The sequence below is a fragment of the Cnephaeus nilssonii genome, assembly GCF_951640355.1.
Source record: "Cnephaeus nilssonii genome assembly, chromosome: 10".
Taxonomy (NCBI): Eukaryota; Metazoa; Chordata; class Mammalia; order Chiroptera; family Vespertilionidae; genus Cnephaeus; species Cnephaeus nilssonii.
The window spans coordinates 36,519,226-36,537,491 of NC_137081.1; the positions used below are offsets into that span (position 1 = coordinate 36,519,226).

Here is an 18,266-nt window from a genome sequence, read left to right on the forward strand (position 1 = left end):
CTCAGCCACCTCCCTTGATTCCCTTCTATTTAGCCATCCGACACTACAACCTGCCTCCTGTGGTTGGGGCTGCGGTGAAATGTACACAGCTGGAGGACTTCTGCTTTGTTGTCTAATAAGAACCTGAGAACCACAATATTAACAGCTCCTTTGAGAACTCAATCAACTAAGGGGTAAGTCTAAAAGAAAGTCAAGCTCTCTCCTTTTTAGTAATATTGGGTGAAGGGTTTAGTTAAGCACGAGCACTTATTTTGTGTTTGGGGTAACACGCCTGACATCTTGCCAGCCCAGCATCATCACATACACATGAGCCAGAACGTCCCGTCTCTGGCCACCACATGTTTCAGCTGCAAGTGCAGGGAGCCTCTCTGGGCATGCCCTTCCCACCTGGCATTCTCCAGGAGACTCGGGCGCACTTACGAGAAGTTGAGCATGGGCTGGCCCACGTGGGAGATGTGCACCTCCTCCAGGTACTGGAAGGGCTGCAGTGTTGGGAAGGTCCCAGCTCCCGGTGGGTCTGACAGCCAGGTGCCCAGCATCCAGGACAGCGGCTCCACCACTGGGTTCATCTTGGGAGACTCTAGGGACAAATGGAAAAGACAGTCAGTGGCTCCGTTTCCACTGGTCTCCTTCTGACCAAACCCTGCTGAGCTTTGTGTGGAAACACACTCTGTCAGTACATGCCTCGTAATTTACAGCGGATCCTGCTGATTCTAAACATGCTACCAGCCACCTGTCAAGAGGGGGAGAAAAAGGCCAAACAATGAGTAAATGTCATCTTGCAGATCAGTGTCAGAATGTGGCATCTCCTACATGAAGGGAGACCAGGAGATCCATTGAAGACATAGGAGTTCTAGAAGCACCTTGGTCTCTGAAATTATACAACCTTTGGCCATAAATTGGAAGCAGCCTGGGAGAATAATATCCAGGAGGAAGGGAAGTGAAGGGCTCTGGAGCTGGAGAAGTGTACCACCAAGGTTGAGACAACTGGGAACTGAAGAGGAGACTGTGTGGCCAGCTGGTGGCAGCCCCAGCCTGAGGTAAGAACATAATGGGCAGAACGGGGAATGGCACATAGACTTCTGGGCCCACAGAGGGCAAAGTGGCAGCCTGAACAGGAATGGGAGTAAAAAGCCATTCCTTTCCAATTTAGCAAGCTCCCTTTCAGTGTTTCCTTTTCAAATTGCCTACAGAAAGTTCGACCGTTGAGGATGGCAACAGTAGAACTTTGGCCAATACTACTTTCATAATCCTATATAATAAAAGCCTAATATGCTAAGTGTCTGGTTCCATCAATCAAAGCATAATATGCCTATGAATGCTAAGGACCCTCAACTGCTCGCTATGACATGCACTGACCATCGGGGGCAGACAGTCGACCGGTTGCTATGACTTGCACTGACCACCAGGGGGTAGGCGATCCGACTGGTAGGTTAGCTTGCTGCTGGGGTCTGGCCTGAGCGAGATGGGCTAGACATGCCCTGGAGCCATCACACGACCCCTCCCCAGCTGGCCAACCTCCTGCGTCCCTCCCCAGCCCCGATTGTGCACTGGTGGGGTCCCTCAGCCTGGCCTGCACCCTCTTGCAATCCGGGACCCCTCGGGGGGTGTCTGAGAGCCAGTTTCAGCCTAACCTGCAGGCCAGGCTGAGGGACCCCACTGGTGCACAAATTCATGCATCGGGCCTCTAGTCAATAATAAAAATATTTATAAAAAATAAAAGATGGAAAATGCTATTTTTGTATATTTCAACATATTTTTTTAAAAAAGTTGTGTAATTGCCAATAATCTCAGACATTAAATAAAAAGGCAACACTACAAAAAACTCTATGCCCATAAATGTGCAATTGTAGATGAAGTGACCAAATTCCATTAACATAAACCACATAAATTTATGTAAGAAACAGTTGTGTCTCTGAAAAATAAATCAAATTATTAATAGAAGTCCTTCCAATAAAGAAATAAATATGCTCAAATGTTTTTATTGGTGATTTTGAACAAATATCTATATATATAAAAGCCTAAGCGGCTGTTACAACCCAATGTTCTGGTCGACCAGTTACTATGACGTGCACTGACCACCAGGGGGCAGACACTCAATGCAGGAGCTGCCCCCTGGTGGTCAGTGCGCTCCCACAGTCAACCTCCCATGCTGGCCAACCTCCCACGGTCCCTCCCCCCAGCCCATCCCTCCCTCCTGGCTAAGGCTCCAAGCACTGGAGAATCTGGGTCCGGGAAGCCTGTAGGAGGAGAGCAACCCTGATTGTGATAGAGTAGCAGCTCGGAGGGGGCAGAAGGCGCAAGGCAGCAGCTTAACTGCAAAGATGTAAAGTGAGCACCACCACCATCTTCCTCTGCCACCGAACCGTGCATGCGCACCACTTGCCCTTCTGCCCCCATCAGCTACTTCTAGCTCGGCCCCATGCCTTTCCGGGCTACCAGCCGCTGATTGGCTAGCGCTCCTAAGGCGGTGTGCCATCATTGGCCAAAGTTAGCTACCTAACATGCTTGGGGGCAGAGCCCTGAAAAATGTGTGACTGAGGTAGAGAGATAACCTGTCTGTCTGTCAGCAACTCTGCCCTAGGGAGAGTGAGTGCGGGCAGCAAAGTAGAGCTGTATTTCCACCTCAGAGCATAGCTGGTGTTCAGGCCATTTTGGGGCGCTCTATGGTCTATGTGTGCCGCTACCTCAGCACATCTACACAACTAGATCGGGGCCTGCTGGCCAACCTCCTACGGTCCCTCCCCCCAGACAGCAGGCCCCGATCGACTCCTCCCCTGCCCTGCACGAATTCGTGCACCAGGCCTCTAGTTAGACAATAAAAATTTAAATCAGAATGTCAGTTACAGTCTTTGATGCAGCTAAGGAATAAAAGCTTCAGAATCAAGAGTTCTAGACTAGAAGAAGCTGCTGCTGATGTTTGTGAGCTGCCTGTTATCTTCCTCTCCACAGGAGGCAAACAGCAGCCATCTAACAAAAGCTAATAAAAGACAAATGTCCCAGCCCACCATGTGGCCTTACATTCCAGTGAGGGAAGACAATACACAAAGAAATAAGGAAGAGGAAGAATTTACCATACATTAGGTGACAAGCCGGAAAGGGAAATGAAGATTGGTGAGGGTTTTGAGATCTTACTTAAGAGGGGCAAGGCTAGTCTCTGAGAAGAGTGCGAGACCACTTTGGGAAACAGTGGACTGGGCAGACATGCCACAGACACAAAGGTCCTGGGTTGCCCAGGCTGGCCTTGCTGAGGAGGGCCTTGGCCTTGACTGAGCAGAGTCCTGGAGGTCTCAATGGTGCCAAGATTGCTGGTCGAGCAGAGTAGGTACAGCTGCAACAAGCAACTCGTGGCAGAGGAGGGTGGCCTGGGCAGTTGGCAATGGTGGAGGTGGTGGAAAGGGCCAGATTCTGGATCTGATCTGAAGGCACAGCTGGCTGGACTTGCTGATGGCTCGGACATAGGACATGAGAGGGAGGGAGAGGAGTCAGAGGTTTATAGCCTGAACAACCGAGAAGACAAGTTGCCACTGACTGACATGCAAGACAGGAGCTGGGTGGTTTGAAGCTTGACACTAATGGCAACAGTCAGTCAGCAGGACAGTCCAAGCCCAAACTCTCAGAAGAAAGAGAAATCAGTATGTTGCAGACAGATAGCTGTGGTCTTAGAGCATCTTCCCATCTGGCAGACTTCTGCCAGGTTCAGTGCAGCCCTGAAAACACATCTTTGTAGACCTCAGGCTTTGTGGAGGTCAGGCCGCCTAAGTCAAGTGCAGCACAGAGCGGTCAGAACCCGCGGTCACCACCTACTCCGCTCCTGACCTCAGGTCCTGGTCAGCACACATGAAGCATGGCCTATCTGAGAGGAAAGCCAGAAGCCAGGTGCAGGGCAGCCTAGGATCCCAACCCTGCGGCTCAGGGGGCTCAGCCAAGGAGGGGCTGGCAAGAGCCTGGCCAACTCAGCACGCTGGGCACAAGGATGTGTGACGTGGAGGGGTCCACAGTCAGACCTGCTGCTCCACCTGGAGCTGTGAACTGAAACCCCCTTGACCTAACACACCTGAGCCCTTCAGTGAACACATTAAAGGTGTCTTCCTCTGAAGGAGAAGTTAGGAAGAATGTCCATGGCCCCCCACCCACCCTGGGTACTAGTGTAATAAGGGAGGGGTGTTTTTGATGTTGTTTTAATATATTTTTATTGGTTTCAGAGAGGAAGGAAGAGGGAGAGAGAGATAGAAACATCAATGATGAGAGAAAATCACTAATCAGCTGCCTCCTCCATGCCCCACACTGGGGATCGAGCCTGCAACCCAAGCCCACAACCCAGGAATGTGCCCTGACGGGGAATCAAACCATGACCTCCTGGTTCATAGGTCGATGCTCAACCACTGGGCCACACCGGCCGGGCTGATTTCACATTTCTGTATCTCAAGGTCGATGGACAGTTATTCTGGCCCAGAGGGTCTGAGTGACTTCTTATATAAAAATCGTCCTGGCCTTAGCCCGTTTGGCTCAGTGGATAGCACGTCGGCATGTGGACTGAAGGGTTCCAGGTTCGATTCCAGTCAAGGGCACATGCCTGGGTTGCAGGCTTGATCCCCCCACTGGGGACGTGCAGGAGGCAGCCGATCAATGGATGAGGTCCTCTCTCATTGATGTTTCTATCTCTCTACTCTCTCCCTTTCTCTTTCTCCAAAAATCAATAAAACATATTTTTAAAAAATCATCTTGTTAATATGATGCCATGTCAAACCAGTGTGCTTCCTTTTCTTAGGTTTTCTGAGTATGTTGATCCTTTCACCTGGGCAAGACACCAAGACCTTGGGATGAGCTGGGCCAGCCCCTAGTAGGAACCACGCAGCTGCATTGGCAGACCCCAGACATGAGCGGGGAAAGTGGGAGAAGCTGAAGAATCCCCAAAGAAGAAAAAGTGTTAATCAGAGCACCACCAAATGAAACCAAAGGGGAAGGGCACTGCTGGGAAACATGACACGGGACACAGGGCAGAAATGAGTTCAAGAGGAGGAAAAAGGTAAAAGAAATGAAAATGAAATTATAAGGATTAGAGACCCTCACACTCCACTGTTGGGAAAAGTCTGGTAGTTGGTTCCCCAGGCTGAGCCGGAGCCAGGACTCTGCAGCAAGCCCATCTGAGACCCGAAAAAACACATCCACACACAACACTGTGCACGAGTGTTCACAGCAGCATCACAACAGCCAAAACACGGAAATAGCCCAAAGCCCTTTACTGGACAGATAAACAATGGGGCCATCCAGATAACCAAGTGCTACTCAGCCACAGAGAGGCATGGACACTTACTAAGACATAGCAAAGCCTTGAAAACGTTGTGCTAAGGCAGTGGTCGGCAAACTGCGGCTCGCGAGCCACATGCGGCTCTTTGGCCCCTTGAGTTTTTAGCAAAGGCCAGCTTAGGAGTACCCTAATTAAGTTAATAACAATGTACCTACCTATATAGTTTAAGTTTAAAAAATTTGGCTCTCCAAAGAAATTTCAATTGTTGTACTGTTGATATTTGGCTCTGTTGACTAATGAGTTTGCCGACCACTATGCTAAGGGAAAGAAACCAGACATTAAAGGCCTCGTATGGCCCGACTCCATTCATATGAAAATCAGAACAGGCGAGGCCACAGAGCAGGAAAGCAGGACAGTGGTTTCTCCATGGCGACTTCAGTGGCAGAAGACATCATCACCACACTTACAAGATGCAGTGATAGAAAGTGAGCCACGGATTCTACAGTCACCACAACTTCCTTTACAGGCAGGCCACAGACCTATGCTGCCCAACAGGCCTCTGGGGGACACATGTGAGCACTGGAAGTGTGGCTGGTCTGCTGAGGTATGCTTTAAGTGCACAGCATGCTGGGTTTCCAAAACACAGTCCAAAGAAAGAACTACAAATACCTTAGTAATTTTAAGTATTGGTGGGTTACTTGTGAAAATGATGTTTTAGATAACATTAGGTTAAACAAAATACATTATGAACATTAATTTCACCTGCTTCTCTCTACCTTTTTAATGTGGCTCTTAGAAAATTTTAAGTTACACAAGGCTCAGGGACTGAAAAGCAGGGTAAGTGGCCACAGCCATGATGGATCGACCTGAGTCACCAACGGTAGGGAGTCGGGTGGCCACGGGCTGGTCTGTGGCATTCGGGACCAGGAGAAAAGGTGTTTTATTATCATAATAAAAATAAGAGTGGGGTGGACTAGTGATAAAAAAAAATTTAAGTTACATATGAGCTTATGCTATGGACAGTCTCAACATTCAGGGAACACAGTTCCTGTGAACTGTCCCTGAGGATGTTACTAGAAGGCAGACTTCACCAAGAGACAACAAAAATGATGGCAAAAGGAATCACAGTAAGTAAGTACTGAATACATTCCACAGAAACACACACGTTGTGTGACTCAGTGGTTGAGCGTCAACCTATGAACCAGCAGGTCATGGTTCGATTCCCAGTCAGGGCACATGCCCAGATTGCCAGGTCAATCCCCAATAGGGGGCATGCAGGAGGCACCTGATCAATGATTCTCTCTCATCATTGACCTCTCTTTCTTTCTTTCTATTAAAAATATATATTTTTATTGATTTCAGAGATGAAGGGAGAGGGAGAGAAAGATAGAAACATCATTGATGAGAGAGAATCATTGATCAGCTGCCTCCTGCACACCAGAGGCTCACTACTGAACTATGATGGCCGGGCTCATCATTGATGTTTCTATCTCTCTCTCTCTCTCTCTCTCTCTCTCTCTCTCTCTCTCTATCTATCTCTCTCTCTCTCTCTCTCTCTGAAATCAATAAAAATATTTTAAAAAGAAAAGCACAGGCACAATATAAATAATAAGAGCTAAGCACAACCACACTTGAACTCACATAATAAAGAAAAAGCTTTTCAGATGGATCACAAAGCAAGACACTAACTCCTGTGCTACGAACAAGAGAGGCACTAAATCAAGTGACTCAGAAAGGTGTTTCAGAAAGTGGGCAGACACATCAGGAAGAAAGCAGGGTCAAGCACCTACTGTCAGGTAAAACAAAGTTTAAGCCACACAATGGCTAAAGGGACTGCGATGTGAGTGCTCGTGCACCAGACACAGCAGCAGCATTTAGGTAGCGGAAATTACTGAAGAGATACACATTGACAGAAAGAAGCTAAAGGAAATATCAATTCATGTCGATACCCAAGCGAATAAAATACTAAAATACCTATATAGCATGATAAATAAGGCACTTCTGATGGATACACAAACTTTGTAGCTGAAAACTAGAGGATACTCCTTTTCTTTTTAAAATACATTTTTATTGATTTTAGAGAGGAAGGGAGACGGAGAGAGAGACAGAAACATCAATGATGAGAGAGAATCATTGATTGGCTACCTCCTGCACGCCACCTACTGGGGATCGAGCCGGAAACCCAGGCATGTGCCCTGAGGTGTCTGCACCAGGACATCTAATTACTCTGAGAAACACTGCACATTTGGTCCTGGATTGCTGTTACTTGCTTTTTTTTTTTCCCCAAAAAATATATATTTTATTGATTTTTTTTACAGAGAGGAAGGTAGAGAGAGAGAGAGAGAGTTAGAAACATCGATGAGAGAGAAACATCAATCAGCTGCCTCCTGCACACCTCCTACTGGGGATGTGCCCGCAACCAAGGTACATGCCCTTGACCGGAATCGAACTTGGGACCCATGAGTCCGCAGGCCGACTCTCTATCCACTGAGCCAAACCGGTTAGGGCTGTTACTTGCTTTTAACTGGAAGGAATTTTAATCTGAACAGGACACCAGGACTGGCAGTAAATAATCAGCAGGCAGGTGGGTTCCATGACCCTCGCAGCAGTGCCCACAGGTTCCTCCACTGCTCCAACCTGTCTGGCCGCATCTTTCCTTGTTTTCACTGAAGCTTTGAGGGAGGAAAACAACCAACAAAATAATTCTAAAATCCAAATGTCAGGTTACATGAGCCTGTCCAATTTCATTAAACTATATCCTTAAGATTTGTGTATTTTACCTACATAAATTATACTTCATTATAAAATAAAATGAATTTTAAAGTCAAACAAATAAAAAGTGTAATAATAAAGGACCTAATCTATTTGCCACTTTCAACCTCTTTAAGTAAATTCGACAGGCTTTTCTATGCATTTTTTCTGGATTTCATTTTTCTTTTATTAAAGTCAACCAATAAGCAAAAAAATTTAAATTTTCTCCAAGAAACTTAAATTTTCAATTTTTGGCCTGAGGCAGCAAAAGAAGGCTTACCCATCCCTAAATTTTCTAAACTCCGGAACACCGGCAAGGTTCTTCAAGGTTGTTTTCTTCCAATTGACGGGAAATGTTTGCACCTGGCTGTTAAAGAGCTCGGCAGGAAGTGAATGCCAAGCCTAAAGAATGCATTCTGGGAACTGTAGTTCCCTATAAAAGATGACTCCTCAAATCTGAGAGGGAAGGTGGGGGGAGAGTAGGTGGGTGGGAAGAGATCAACTGAAGAACTCGAAGAACCTGTACACATATATGCATAACCCATGGACACAAACAATAGGGTGGCGAAGGCCTGGGGTGGGGCAGACTAGAAGGGGTCAATGCAGGGGGGGGGGACATATGTAATACTTTCAACAATAAAGATTTAATAATAAATAAATAAAAGAAAAAAGATGACTCCTCAGAAAAAAATGGAAGACAAAGACAGACCTGGAGATGACCGAGTCCTAGAGCTGGGAGGAGAGGTCAAGTTGAATTTTATGAAGGTCAGTCAGGCCAGAGAGGTCACATGTCTTGTGTGGAGGATGAAGGGGGACCTCCACCCTCAGCTACTTCCACTGACAAGAGGGAAATGACTTTTTCAACAGGGAAAAGGTCGGGCAGCCAGACACACAGCAAAGCTGCTTCTTTCTGAACAGTCACTCCGGAAACATGTCCCTTTCTGTATCCCAGAGTGCTAGCTGCCCACTCCTCCTGTCTTTTCAAGTGGACGCTCAGAGACTGCTCTGTCTCTTGGCAAATGTATCAGCGTACGGGCCCTGGACTCAATGACAGGAAATACTTACTGAGACCTAGAGACAGACTTCTTCCTGGCACCTCCCACCCTCACAGCGCTCTGTGACAACAGAGTTTCCCACCCCAGCACACTGGAAATGATACTAACTGCAAAGCATAGCAGGGTAGGGAGAGCCAAGAGTGCCTGCTGCTTGCCTAGCACTGGCCATCCCCAGTGGAGAGGACACTACCTAGCACACTACCACTGGGACCCGTTTGGGTCCCACTGGCATGGCACAACAGGTAAAGAACTAGCAAGGCCCCAGGTAAAGAACTAGCAAGGCCCTCGCCTTATCACCTGTTAAATGGAAAGGCATCACCACAGTTCTTATAGCACAGGAATGTGCAAGTTATTAATTCAAGTTCTGCTGCTTCAATTACCAGCCATGTACATGCCAGACACAATGTGAAGCCCTGGAGATGCCATCATACAGTGTTCTGTCTTTAAGGATCAGACAGTGTGTCCATTTGTAGTATGTTTTTTTAAACTGATTTCGGAGGGAGGAAGGGAGAGGCAGAGAGAGACAGAAACATCAATGACTAGAGGCCTGGTGCACGACATTCGTGCACTTGGCAGGGGGGTGAGGGGGGGTCCCTCAGCCTGGCCTGCTCCTTCTCACAGTATGCGAGCCCTCGGGGGATGTCTGACTGAGGGCTTAGGCCCGCTCCCGGCAAGCCGTCAAGTTGGACATCCTTAGCGCTGTCACTGCACTTGCCAACTGTGAGCCCAGCTTCTGGCTGAGCAGCGCTCCCCCTGTGGGAGCGCACTGACCACCAGGGGGCAGCTCCTGCATTGAGCATCCGCCCCCTGGTGATCAATGCGCATCATAGTGACTGACTGGCATCATAGTGACTGACTGGTCGTTCCACCGGTCGATTTGCATATTAGCCTTTTATTATATAGGATTATTATATAGGTTGAGAGAGAATCATTGATTGGCTATCTCCTGCATGCCCCCCAACAGAGATAGAGCCCACAACCCAGGCATGTGCCCTGACCGGGAATCAAACCGTGACCTCCTAGTTCTTAGGTTGACGCTCAACCCCTGAGCCACGCCAGCTGGGCAAATATATATATATATTTTTAAAGAATAATTTATATGCTAAGGAAGGGGAGAAATTAAAATAAAATAAAATGCTCAATTAAAACCAGAGAAGGCAGAAAGTACTGGAAGAAAACAAAACCAAATAGAGAGTAGTTATAAACACAACATATATTAATCCCACTGTAGCAATAATCACTTTAAAGTGAATGGTCTAAGTATACCAGCTCTAAGTATACCAATTAAAAGACGAAGACTGCCCTAGTTGGTTTAGCAAAACCAGCGGTTAGAGCATCCGCCTGGGGACTGAAAGGTCTCGATTCGATTCAGGCCAAGGGCACATACCTCAATTGCAGGCTCGATCCCCAGCCCCCAGTTGGTGTGCATATGGGAGGCAACCAATCGATGTGTCTCACATCCATGTTTTCTTTGTCTCTCTCCGCTTCTCCCTCTCTTCCACTCTCTTTAAATAATTAATGGGGAAAAATATCCCCGGGTGAGGATTAACAACAAAACAAACAAACAAAAAGGCGACTGTCAGAGTAGATTAAAAAGACCTATCACTCTGTTGTCTATAAGAAACCCACTTTAACTATAAAAACACAGATTAAAGTAGATACAGAGAAAGATGTATCATGAGAACATGAATCAAAAGAGAGTTGGCGTAGACAAATTAGTCTCAGGTGAAGCAGACTTCATGACAAGAAAGTTATGGGGTAAAGAGGGGAATTACATAACAACAAAGGTGTCAATTCTCAAAGAAGACACACTGATCCTTGATGTCTATGTACTAACACAGGGCATCAAAACACGTGAGACAAAACTGACAGAATTCAAGGAGCAACAGACAAATCCACTGTCACAGGTGGGACATCAACACACTCTATAAGAATGGACAGGTCCAGCGAGCAGGAAAGCATTAAGGACACAATTGAACTCAACAGCACCATCAATCAACTGGATAAAACTGACATCTGTAGGTACCATAGTTAATTTTATGTGTCAACCTGACTGGGTGAAGATGCCCAGACAGCTGGTAAAACATTATTTCTCTGTGTGTGTCTGTGAGGGTACTTCTAGAGGGATTAGCATCTGACTTGGAGAACTGCATAAAGCAGAGGCCCTCCTGTAAGTGCACCGAGGGCCTGAACAAAACTGAGGGAGGGAGAATCTGCTCTCTGTTTGGACATCTATACTCCTGGCACGTGGCCCTTCGGACTCAGACCAGGATTTATCTCCTACACCCTCCAATTCTCAGGCCTTTGGACAGGGACTAAACTGACCTACCAGTTCTGGCTCTCTAGCTTGCCATCCATAATCTCACGAGCCAATTCCTAAGAAACTTCTTCTTCTTATGTATGTCTCTCCTTCTCTCTCTCCCCTCCACCCCCGCCACACACACGCCCTATTGGTTGTTTCTCTGGAGACCCTTAAGAGCTACTTCATCCCAACAATAGAAGTCACATTCTTCTTAAGGTCACATGGAATATTCACCCATTTAGACTACATTCTGGGCCCTACAAAACACCTCTCTGAAATCAATAAATATATGTGTGTGTGTGTATATATATATATATATATATATATATATATATAAAAGATTATGCATTTGTCAAAATTCAAGTACAAGACAGTGAACCTTAATGTAAACTATGGACTCAGTTAAAAACAATTTATCCATATTGGTTCACCACTTGTAATGAAGGTGAACCCGGCCAACACACAAAACAGGTGGTAAGGCAAGATGTGAACAATAGAGGAAACTTGGGGTAAAGGGCATGGGGGTGTTCTCTGCACTGTTTGCTGAATTTTTCTGGAAATATAAAATTTTCCTATGAAAACAATCTAATAATTATAAAATAACTAGAGGCCCGATGCATGAAATTCGTGCAAGAGTAGGCCTTCCTTCCCCTGGCTACTGGCTTCCCTCTGGCACCCAGGACCCCGGCTTCCCTCGCAGCCTTGGCTTTATCCGGTCTAATTAGCATATTACTTTTATTATTTATAGATAAGTGGGAAGTAGAGAGTAAGTAGAAATATAGATGAAATAAGAATATACAATATTGATAAATGTTGAAACTTGGGGATAGGTTCATGTGTTTTACTTTTCTGTTTAAGATTTTCCACAATAAAGTTTTAAAAACTCCAGATTAATTAAAAAATTATATAAATAAAACAAGAGAAATAAACAGGCTTTTTTTTAATCCTCACCCGAGGATATTTTTTCTACTGATTTATAGAGAGTGGAAGGGAGGGACGGGGGAGAAGGAGAAAGAGAGAAAGAGAAAAAACCCCACAAACATTGATGTGAGAGACACATTGATTGGTTGCCTCCCATACAAGCCTCGATTGGGGCTGGGGATCGAATCTGCAACCCAGGTATTTCTCTTTGACCGGGAATTGAACCAGTGACCCTTTGGTGTGAGGGCCAATGCTCTAACCAGTGATCCCACCAGTCAGGGCACAGGTAGGGAAGTGACAAAGAAATACTGGTAGGGAAATATGTTCACTCTCACTGGTTCAGAAATGCCAACGTACCCTGATACAACTGTTTCAGGTTTTAAAACGCTGTAACCTGGAGTTAGAACAGATTTAAGGACAGATCACCACATCCTGTGAGAAGAACAATAAGCACCAGCTTTCCAGGGGTAACTGGGACCAACCCCTAAATCCTAGAACCCATGGCCCACTGGCCTAACTGCTCTGTCCAAAAATAAAGGGTTTGGCTAAAGATAATGGACTGAATAAACACAGGGATAGCCCCTTCAATATGAAACCTATACACAATGATCAAAAGACTCCCTCATTGATGAACAAATTCTTTTTTTTTGTTAATCCTCACCGGAGGATATTTTTATATTACTTTTAGATAGAGTGGAAGGAAGGGAGGAAGGGAGATTGATTAGTTGCCTCCTGCATGCTCCCTGGACCAGGCAAGGGAACAAATCTGGAACCCAGGTATGTGCCCTTCACCGGGAATCGAACCTGAGACCCTTCAGTTCGAGGGCTGATGCTCTAACCAGTTAGCAACACCAGCCAGGGTGATGAACAAATTCCTAATAGCACTGGGAAACCTCCGAGAGAGCAGACATTTTGAGGAACACAAAGAGAGACAGCAGATGGTGACCACAGATCCAGTTGGAGCTGGGGCAGGCCTTGGTGACCAAGCCGGGCACCTTCTCTCCCTTCCACTCTTCCCACTGCCGCTGGAATCCTGCATCCTCCCCTCCACTCCAGCCAGGGCCCAGCCTCGTACCCTAGGGAACACAGCAGAAGCTCAGACAGGCTCTTATTCTCCGTACAGCCTCTGTCCCCTAGCTCTCCACCCCTCCCCAGGCCCTGGAGCCCAGCCCAGCACTGCCTCAGGGCCCAGCATGCTCCTCCCTGGCCTCTTCATCCTGGCCCACACTCCCCTCAGCAAAGACACCTGCTGGCTTGTCTTCACACATAAAACCCCATTGAAGCCATGCTCCCTTTTGGCAACTATCCACTTTTGCAACTCCCCTTCATGGCTAAACCTCTTAAAATGCCTTATTGCTGCACCTCACTCCCATCCAGCTCCATTCTCGCCACTCCAAGGAGACTGTGGTCACCAGTGACCCCATGTGGCTGAGTTCAGCCATCTTCCCTCCATTCTAATCAGAGCTGTATCCAACCCAGCCAAGCACCCCTGCTGTCTGAATGCCCTTATCCTCTCTGGCTAGCATGACTGCGAGCACCCCATGGCCCCATGCTCCTCCCTTCTCATCTCCCTTCCTGGATCCTCTGCAGCTGCACCTCTATAAACATAGCCTGCTCCTGGGCTAGACCTGAGCCCCTTCTCTAGCTACACGGTTTCTCCAGGTAACCTCATTCAATTCCATGGCTTTAAACACCTCTGACCTCATCCGACACAGCAGACACACACATACACTGTGGACTCACATACAAAACTGGCACCAGCACCTAATACCTCATACTCAATCATACGCATACTAAGTAACTCATATTCAATTCCTCTCAAAAATTTACTGTCATGAGTTCCAAAAATATCATAAAATATCTCCAAAAAGAACAAAAAAATCCTGGATACAATAAATAGTGGTAAATAAAATAACCAATAAAATGTATACTTACAACTAAATATGGTTGTTTGGAGGGGAAAATAAGAATATAGAACCAAGACCACAGAGGGTCTGGCCCTGGGGAGCAGAAAGTAAGGAGCTAGGAGAGTAGAACACAGGGACTGATCAATTCAAAGCAGTTACTGAAAGATAGGCTTCAATGGTTGTTTTTAAAAGCTGAAAGACATCCACCAGAAGAACAGGGAAGAAAACAAGAAAGCTTACCAAATTAAAAAATAAAACAGAACACCAGGTCCAAATTTCAACTTACCAATAATCACAATTGTAAATGGGTTAAATTCTCCATAAAAAGACAAAAGCTCTCAGACTGAGTTAAATGTAACTGTAAAATAAAGGGAGCCCTGGCCAGTGTGCTCAATGGTTGGAGCGTCGTCCTGTGCATCAGAAGATATCAAGTTTGATTCCCAGTCAGGACACATGCCCAGGTTGCGGGTTCAGTCTCTGGTTAGGACGCATGCAGGAGGCAATTGATCAATGTTTCTCTCTCTCTCTCTCTCTCTCTCTCTCTCTCTCTCTCTCTAAATCACCCTTCCTTTCTCTAAAACATTTTTCTTTAATTAAAAAAAGAGGATATAAAAGGGTTGAAAATAAGGAGATAAAGAAGACTTTAAATGGGACAAAAGGGAGTTTCCTGTAAGAATCAGAGACACATATCTCTAACAACATTATCTCCAAATAAAAAGCAAAATTAGGCAGAGAAGGAAACAGACCTGCTGACTATTACAAATAAGCTAGATCCAGCAGAAGAACAAAGTAACTGACTGGTGGAGAGGATACATTCTTCTCAAACCACAATGAAACACAAAAACCGACTGGATTAAGTCACACTGAAATCTCAAGATTCCAAAAAGGAGATCTCATTAAGCGACTATATAACTGGAACTTAAAGCAATAAAATTTAAGCATAATTACAAATAAATTAGCTCCCCTCCTCCAATCTATTCACTTGAAAAACTGTAAACTTCCTTCTACATAACCTGGGTTAAAAAGGGTATCAAGAATGAAGTTAGAAACGATTTAGAAATGAGTAGCAATGAGAGCAACATGAGGCAAATCCACACTGAGAGGCCAAAGGGACCAAAGAAGGGCTTAGCCTCAGCGGGAGGTATCAGGAAATATACATGTACAAGAATAAGCTCAGTCCTCAGTCCAGGAGCCAGAACCACCACAAAATGAAACTGAAGACAAAATGAAACTGAAGAAAGTAGAAAAAAGTGAGGATTACTGAGGCAGAAACCTCAAGGCAGACTTGATCAATGGAGTTGAGGGCTGGCTGTTTTGGAAAGACCTACTGACAAACTTTGGGACATCTGACCAAGATCAACAGAAAAAGTAACCAAAAAGCAACATAGAGAAACAATAAAAAACAGCTTTAAAATGACAAGAGAATACAGTGTCACTCTGAGCAGGACATCATGGACTTCACATGAGCTGCTCCTCCCCCAGGTGCATTTGGAAACACAAAGGACAGGTTTTAGTTTTTGCTTCTGTTTTTTGTTTTGATAGTGGTTGATGTCCTAGGGGTCCAGGAAGTTCTGAACAGCCTGTCACACAAGAACCTCCTGAAGACAAACTCTGAAGACAAACTCTGATCCAAATTAAATGAACAATGTGGCAGGATGTTTTCATGTATCTATAACAGGCAAAAGATCCTATCTCCAATATGTAAAAAATAGCTACAAAACAACTTTTATACATACTAAACAGTAAAATAGAGGGGAAAACAGAAACATAGCCAATACACATATAAAAAATATACTCAACCTATTTGTATAGGTACCAAGATATGTAGGATAAAGCAAGAACGTAATCTAAAAGATCACACAACAAATTTTAACAGCAACAGGATAAAAGCTGGGAGGTGGGGGAGAAGGAATTTTCACCATTTCTTAGACTGTATTTTTCTGTAGTGTTTTAATTTCTACAGAAGACAATGTATTCTACTTGAAGAGATGTTTAAAATCTTATTGTTATTATTATTTTTTTAAATCTATTTTATTGATTTTTACAGAGAGGAAGGGAGAGGGATAGAGAGTTAGAAACATCAATGAGAGAGAAACATCGATCAGCTGCCTCCTGCACAGGCCCTACTGGGGATGTGCCCGCAACCAAGGTACATGCCCTTGACTGGAATCGAACCTGGGACCCTTCAGTCCGCAGGCCGACGCTCTATCGACTGAGCCAAACCGGTTAGGGCCTTATTGTTATTATTAATATTCAAAACTATTTAACCTTAAGGATATTCATGGAAACGTGAATGGAAAGAACCTCTCTAATAAGTTTTCTATATCTATTTGATTTTACATTTAGATCCTAACCCATTTGCAATTTGTGTGAGGTATGCCGTAGATGTTCACATTACCCCAGGCAAGGGGAAAACCAGGTGTTGGGACCCCATTCACTGAGTAGCTGACCTCACAACTAGAGGCCTCCCGGCTGCTGGAGATAAGCTTTCCCACCTGAGCCCATGTCTACCGGGTCCAACTACTACCAGAGCCTCATCGGAGCAAGACCCACTAAGGGACAGGCAGTGGGAACCTGAGGTGGGTACTGACCGCGGCCGGGTGCTGGCAGGCTGCTCAGGCTCAGCATGCTTCCTCTCTGCAGTTTGTCCAGCTTCTCCTGCAGTTTGCGCACCTGGCTGTCGGAGCGGCTGACACGCTGGCGTAGGCTCCTGAGCTCACCGTTCTTCTTTTCCACCTGCTTCCAAAGGCAGCAAGCCCGGCTCCGGTTCTGCCTCGCAGAGAAGCAGTAGGAGTGCAGCGAGTCGATGAGCTTGCAGGCACCCGAAGCTGACAGAATAACCTCGTTGATGGACATGGGGCTGGCGTCACTGTGCTCGCTCTGCACAGCCTCAGTGGCTGGCTTTGGGGTGACGTCTGTCGGAGGGGCAGAGGGACTTTGGGAGGACTTCTGTGGTGTCGCAGTCAGAGATGAACGTGGGGGGCTCTGCCCCAGGCTGGTCCCACTGCAGCCAGGCTCCGTGTCTCTCTTCGGCCTCTTCCGGTCCACAGGCTCCCGGGGGACATATGGCCTCTCTCGGGTGTGCCTGGAGGAGAAACTGTAAGAGTGAAGTGAGCCAATGAATTTGCAGGCCCCAGATCCTGGGGGGGTAAAGTCATCCATGGAGATGCCACTCTTATCCACCAGGTCCTTGTTGGGGGTGATGCTGCTCTCAACAGCATCACATGCAGGCCCATTTGCTTCAGCCTGGCTGCCTGAGGCTTTCGTGGCCAGAGCATCAGCTGGGGGTCCCTGCGTAGCCTGCTCCTCACTGGTGGCTTCACTCTTCAGGGAAATCCGCTTCAACTTGCAGGGCTCCGGCTTAACTATCAGGTTCTCACTTGAGGGCGATGATGAACCTGCATCCCCTTTCCCATCAGCTTCACTTGCACGTCCCCTCAGGCCCCCTGAGGCCTTTTTGGTGTCCTTTCTCCTGCTGCGGCCACGGCCTCCAGACCCCCGCTTCTTCTCAGTCAGGTGGAAGATGGAGGGCACGGCTGTGGGCTTGAGCAGGCGGTGCTGATCCTCCAGCCTTTTGGAGAAGCTGTCTTTGGTGAAATGCTCACTACAGAGGAAAGAGTACTTAGTAGGGGTCCAGTTGTCCCTCTGAACAGCTTTTAACCACTGGATCAGACGCTTTGAATCCTTTAGGGGGAACCTACAGGACAAATGGCAAAGGAATTAGAAAGAAATAATTACATGTCTCCACCTAAAATGATCAACTATAAAAGCAAAACAAGTATTTTTGAAAACACCCAAACCTATACGAACTATACTTAAGGAACACATTCTACTTACACATTACTACTGGAATGGGAAGATGGAAGACCCGTTGTTTACTCTGAAGGAGCAGATAGGAATGAAGGCAGATAACTCCTACCAGAACGTTAGAAGCATAGGATAGCATACAGACAACAGGAAAAGCTCCAGGAAGCCCTGGAAATAATTCCTAGAAAGTCATGGCTCAGCAACCCTGCCAGTGTGCCTGGGATGCAGGACTTCGGGTGCTAAAAGTGGGATGGTTGGTCACCCACTTAGAA

At 46.3% G+C, this 18,266-nt stretch overlaps 1 protein-coding gene across 3 annotated transcripts in view; it reads right to left on the reverse strand.

Moving 5' to 3' along the window:
* THAP4 (THAP domain containing 4) overlaps positions 1 to 18,266 on the reverse strand; it is a 31,857-nt gene that overhangs the window by 11,480 nt on the left and 2,111 nt on the right. For 2 of the 3 annotated variants that reach the window (XM_079782281.1, XM_079782282.1), the window contains exons 2-3: positions 16,779 to 17,884; positions 421 to 580 (exon numbers count right to left, since the gene is read on the reverse strand). In XM_079782281.1, the coding sequence (XP_079638407.1) occupies positions 421 to 580; positions 16,779 to 17,884 (1,266 nt within the window). Of the gene's footprint in view, positions 1 to 420; positions 581 to 8,282; positions 8,963 to 16,778; positions 17,885 to 18,266 lie in introns of those variants that run through there. The other variant, XM_079782283.1, reaches the window with a different exon arrangement.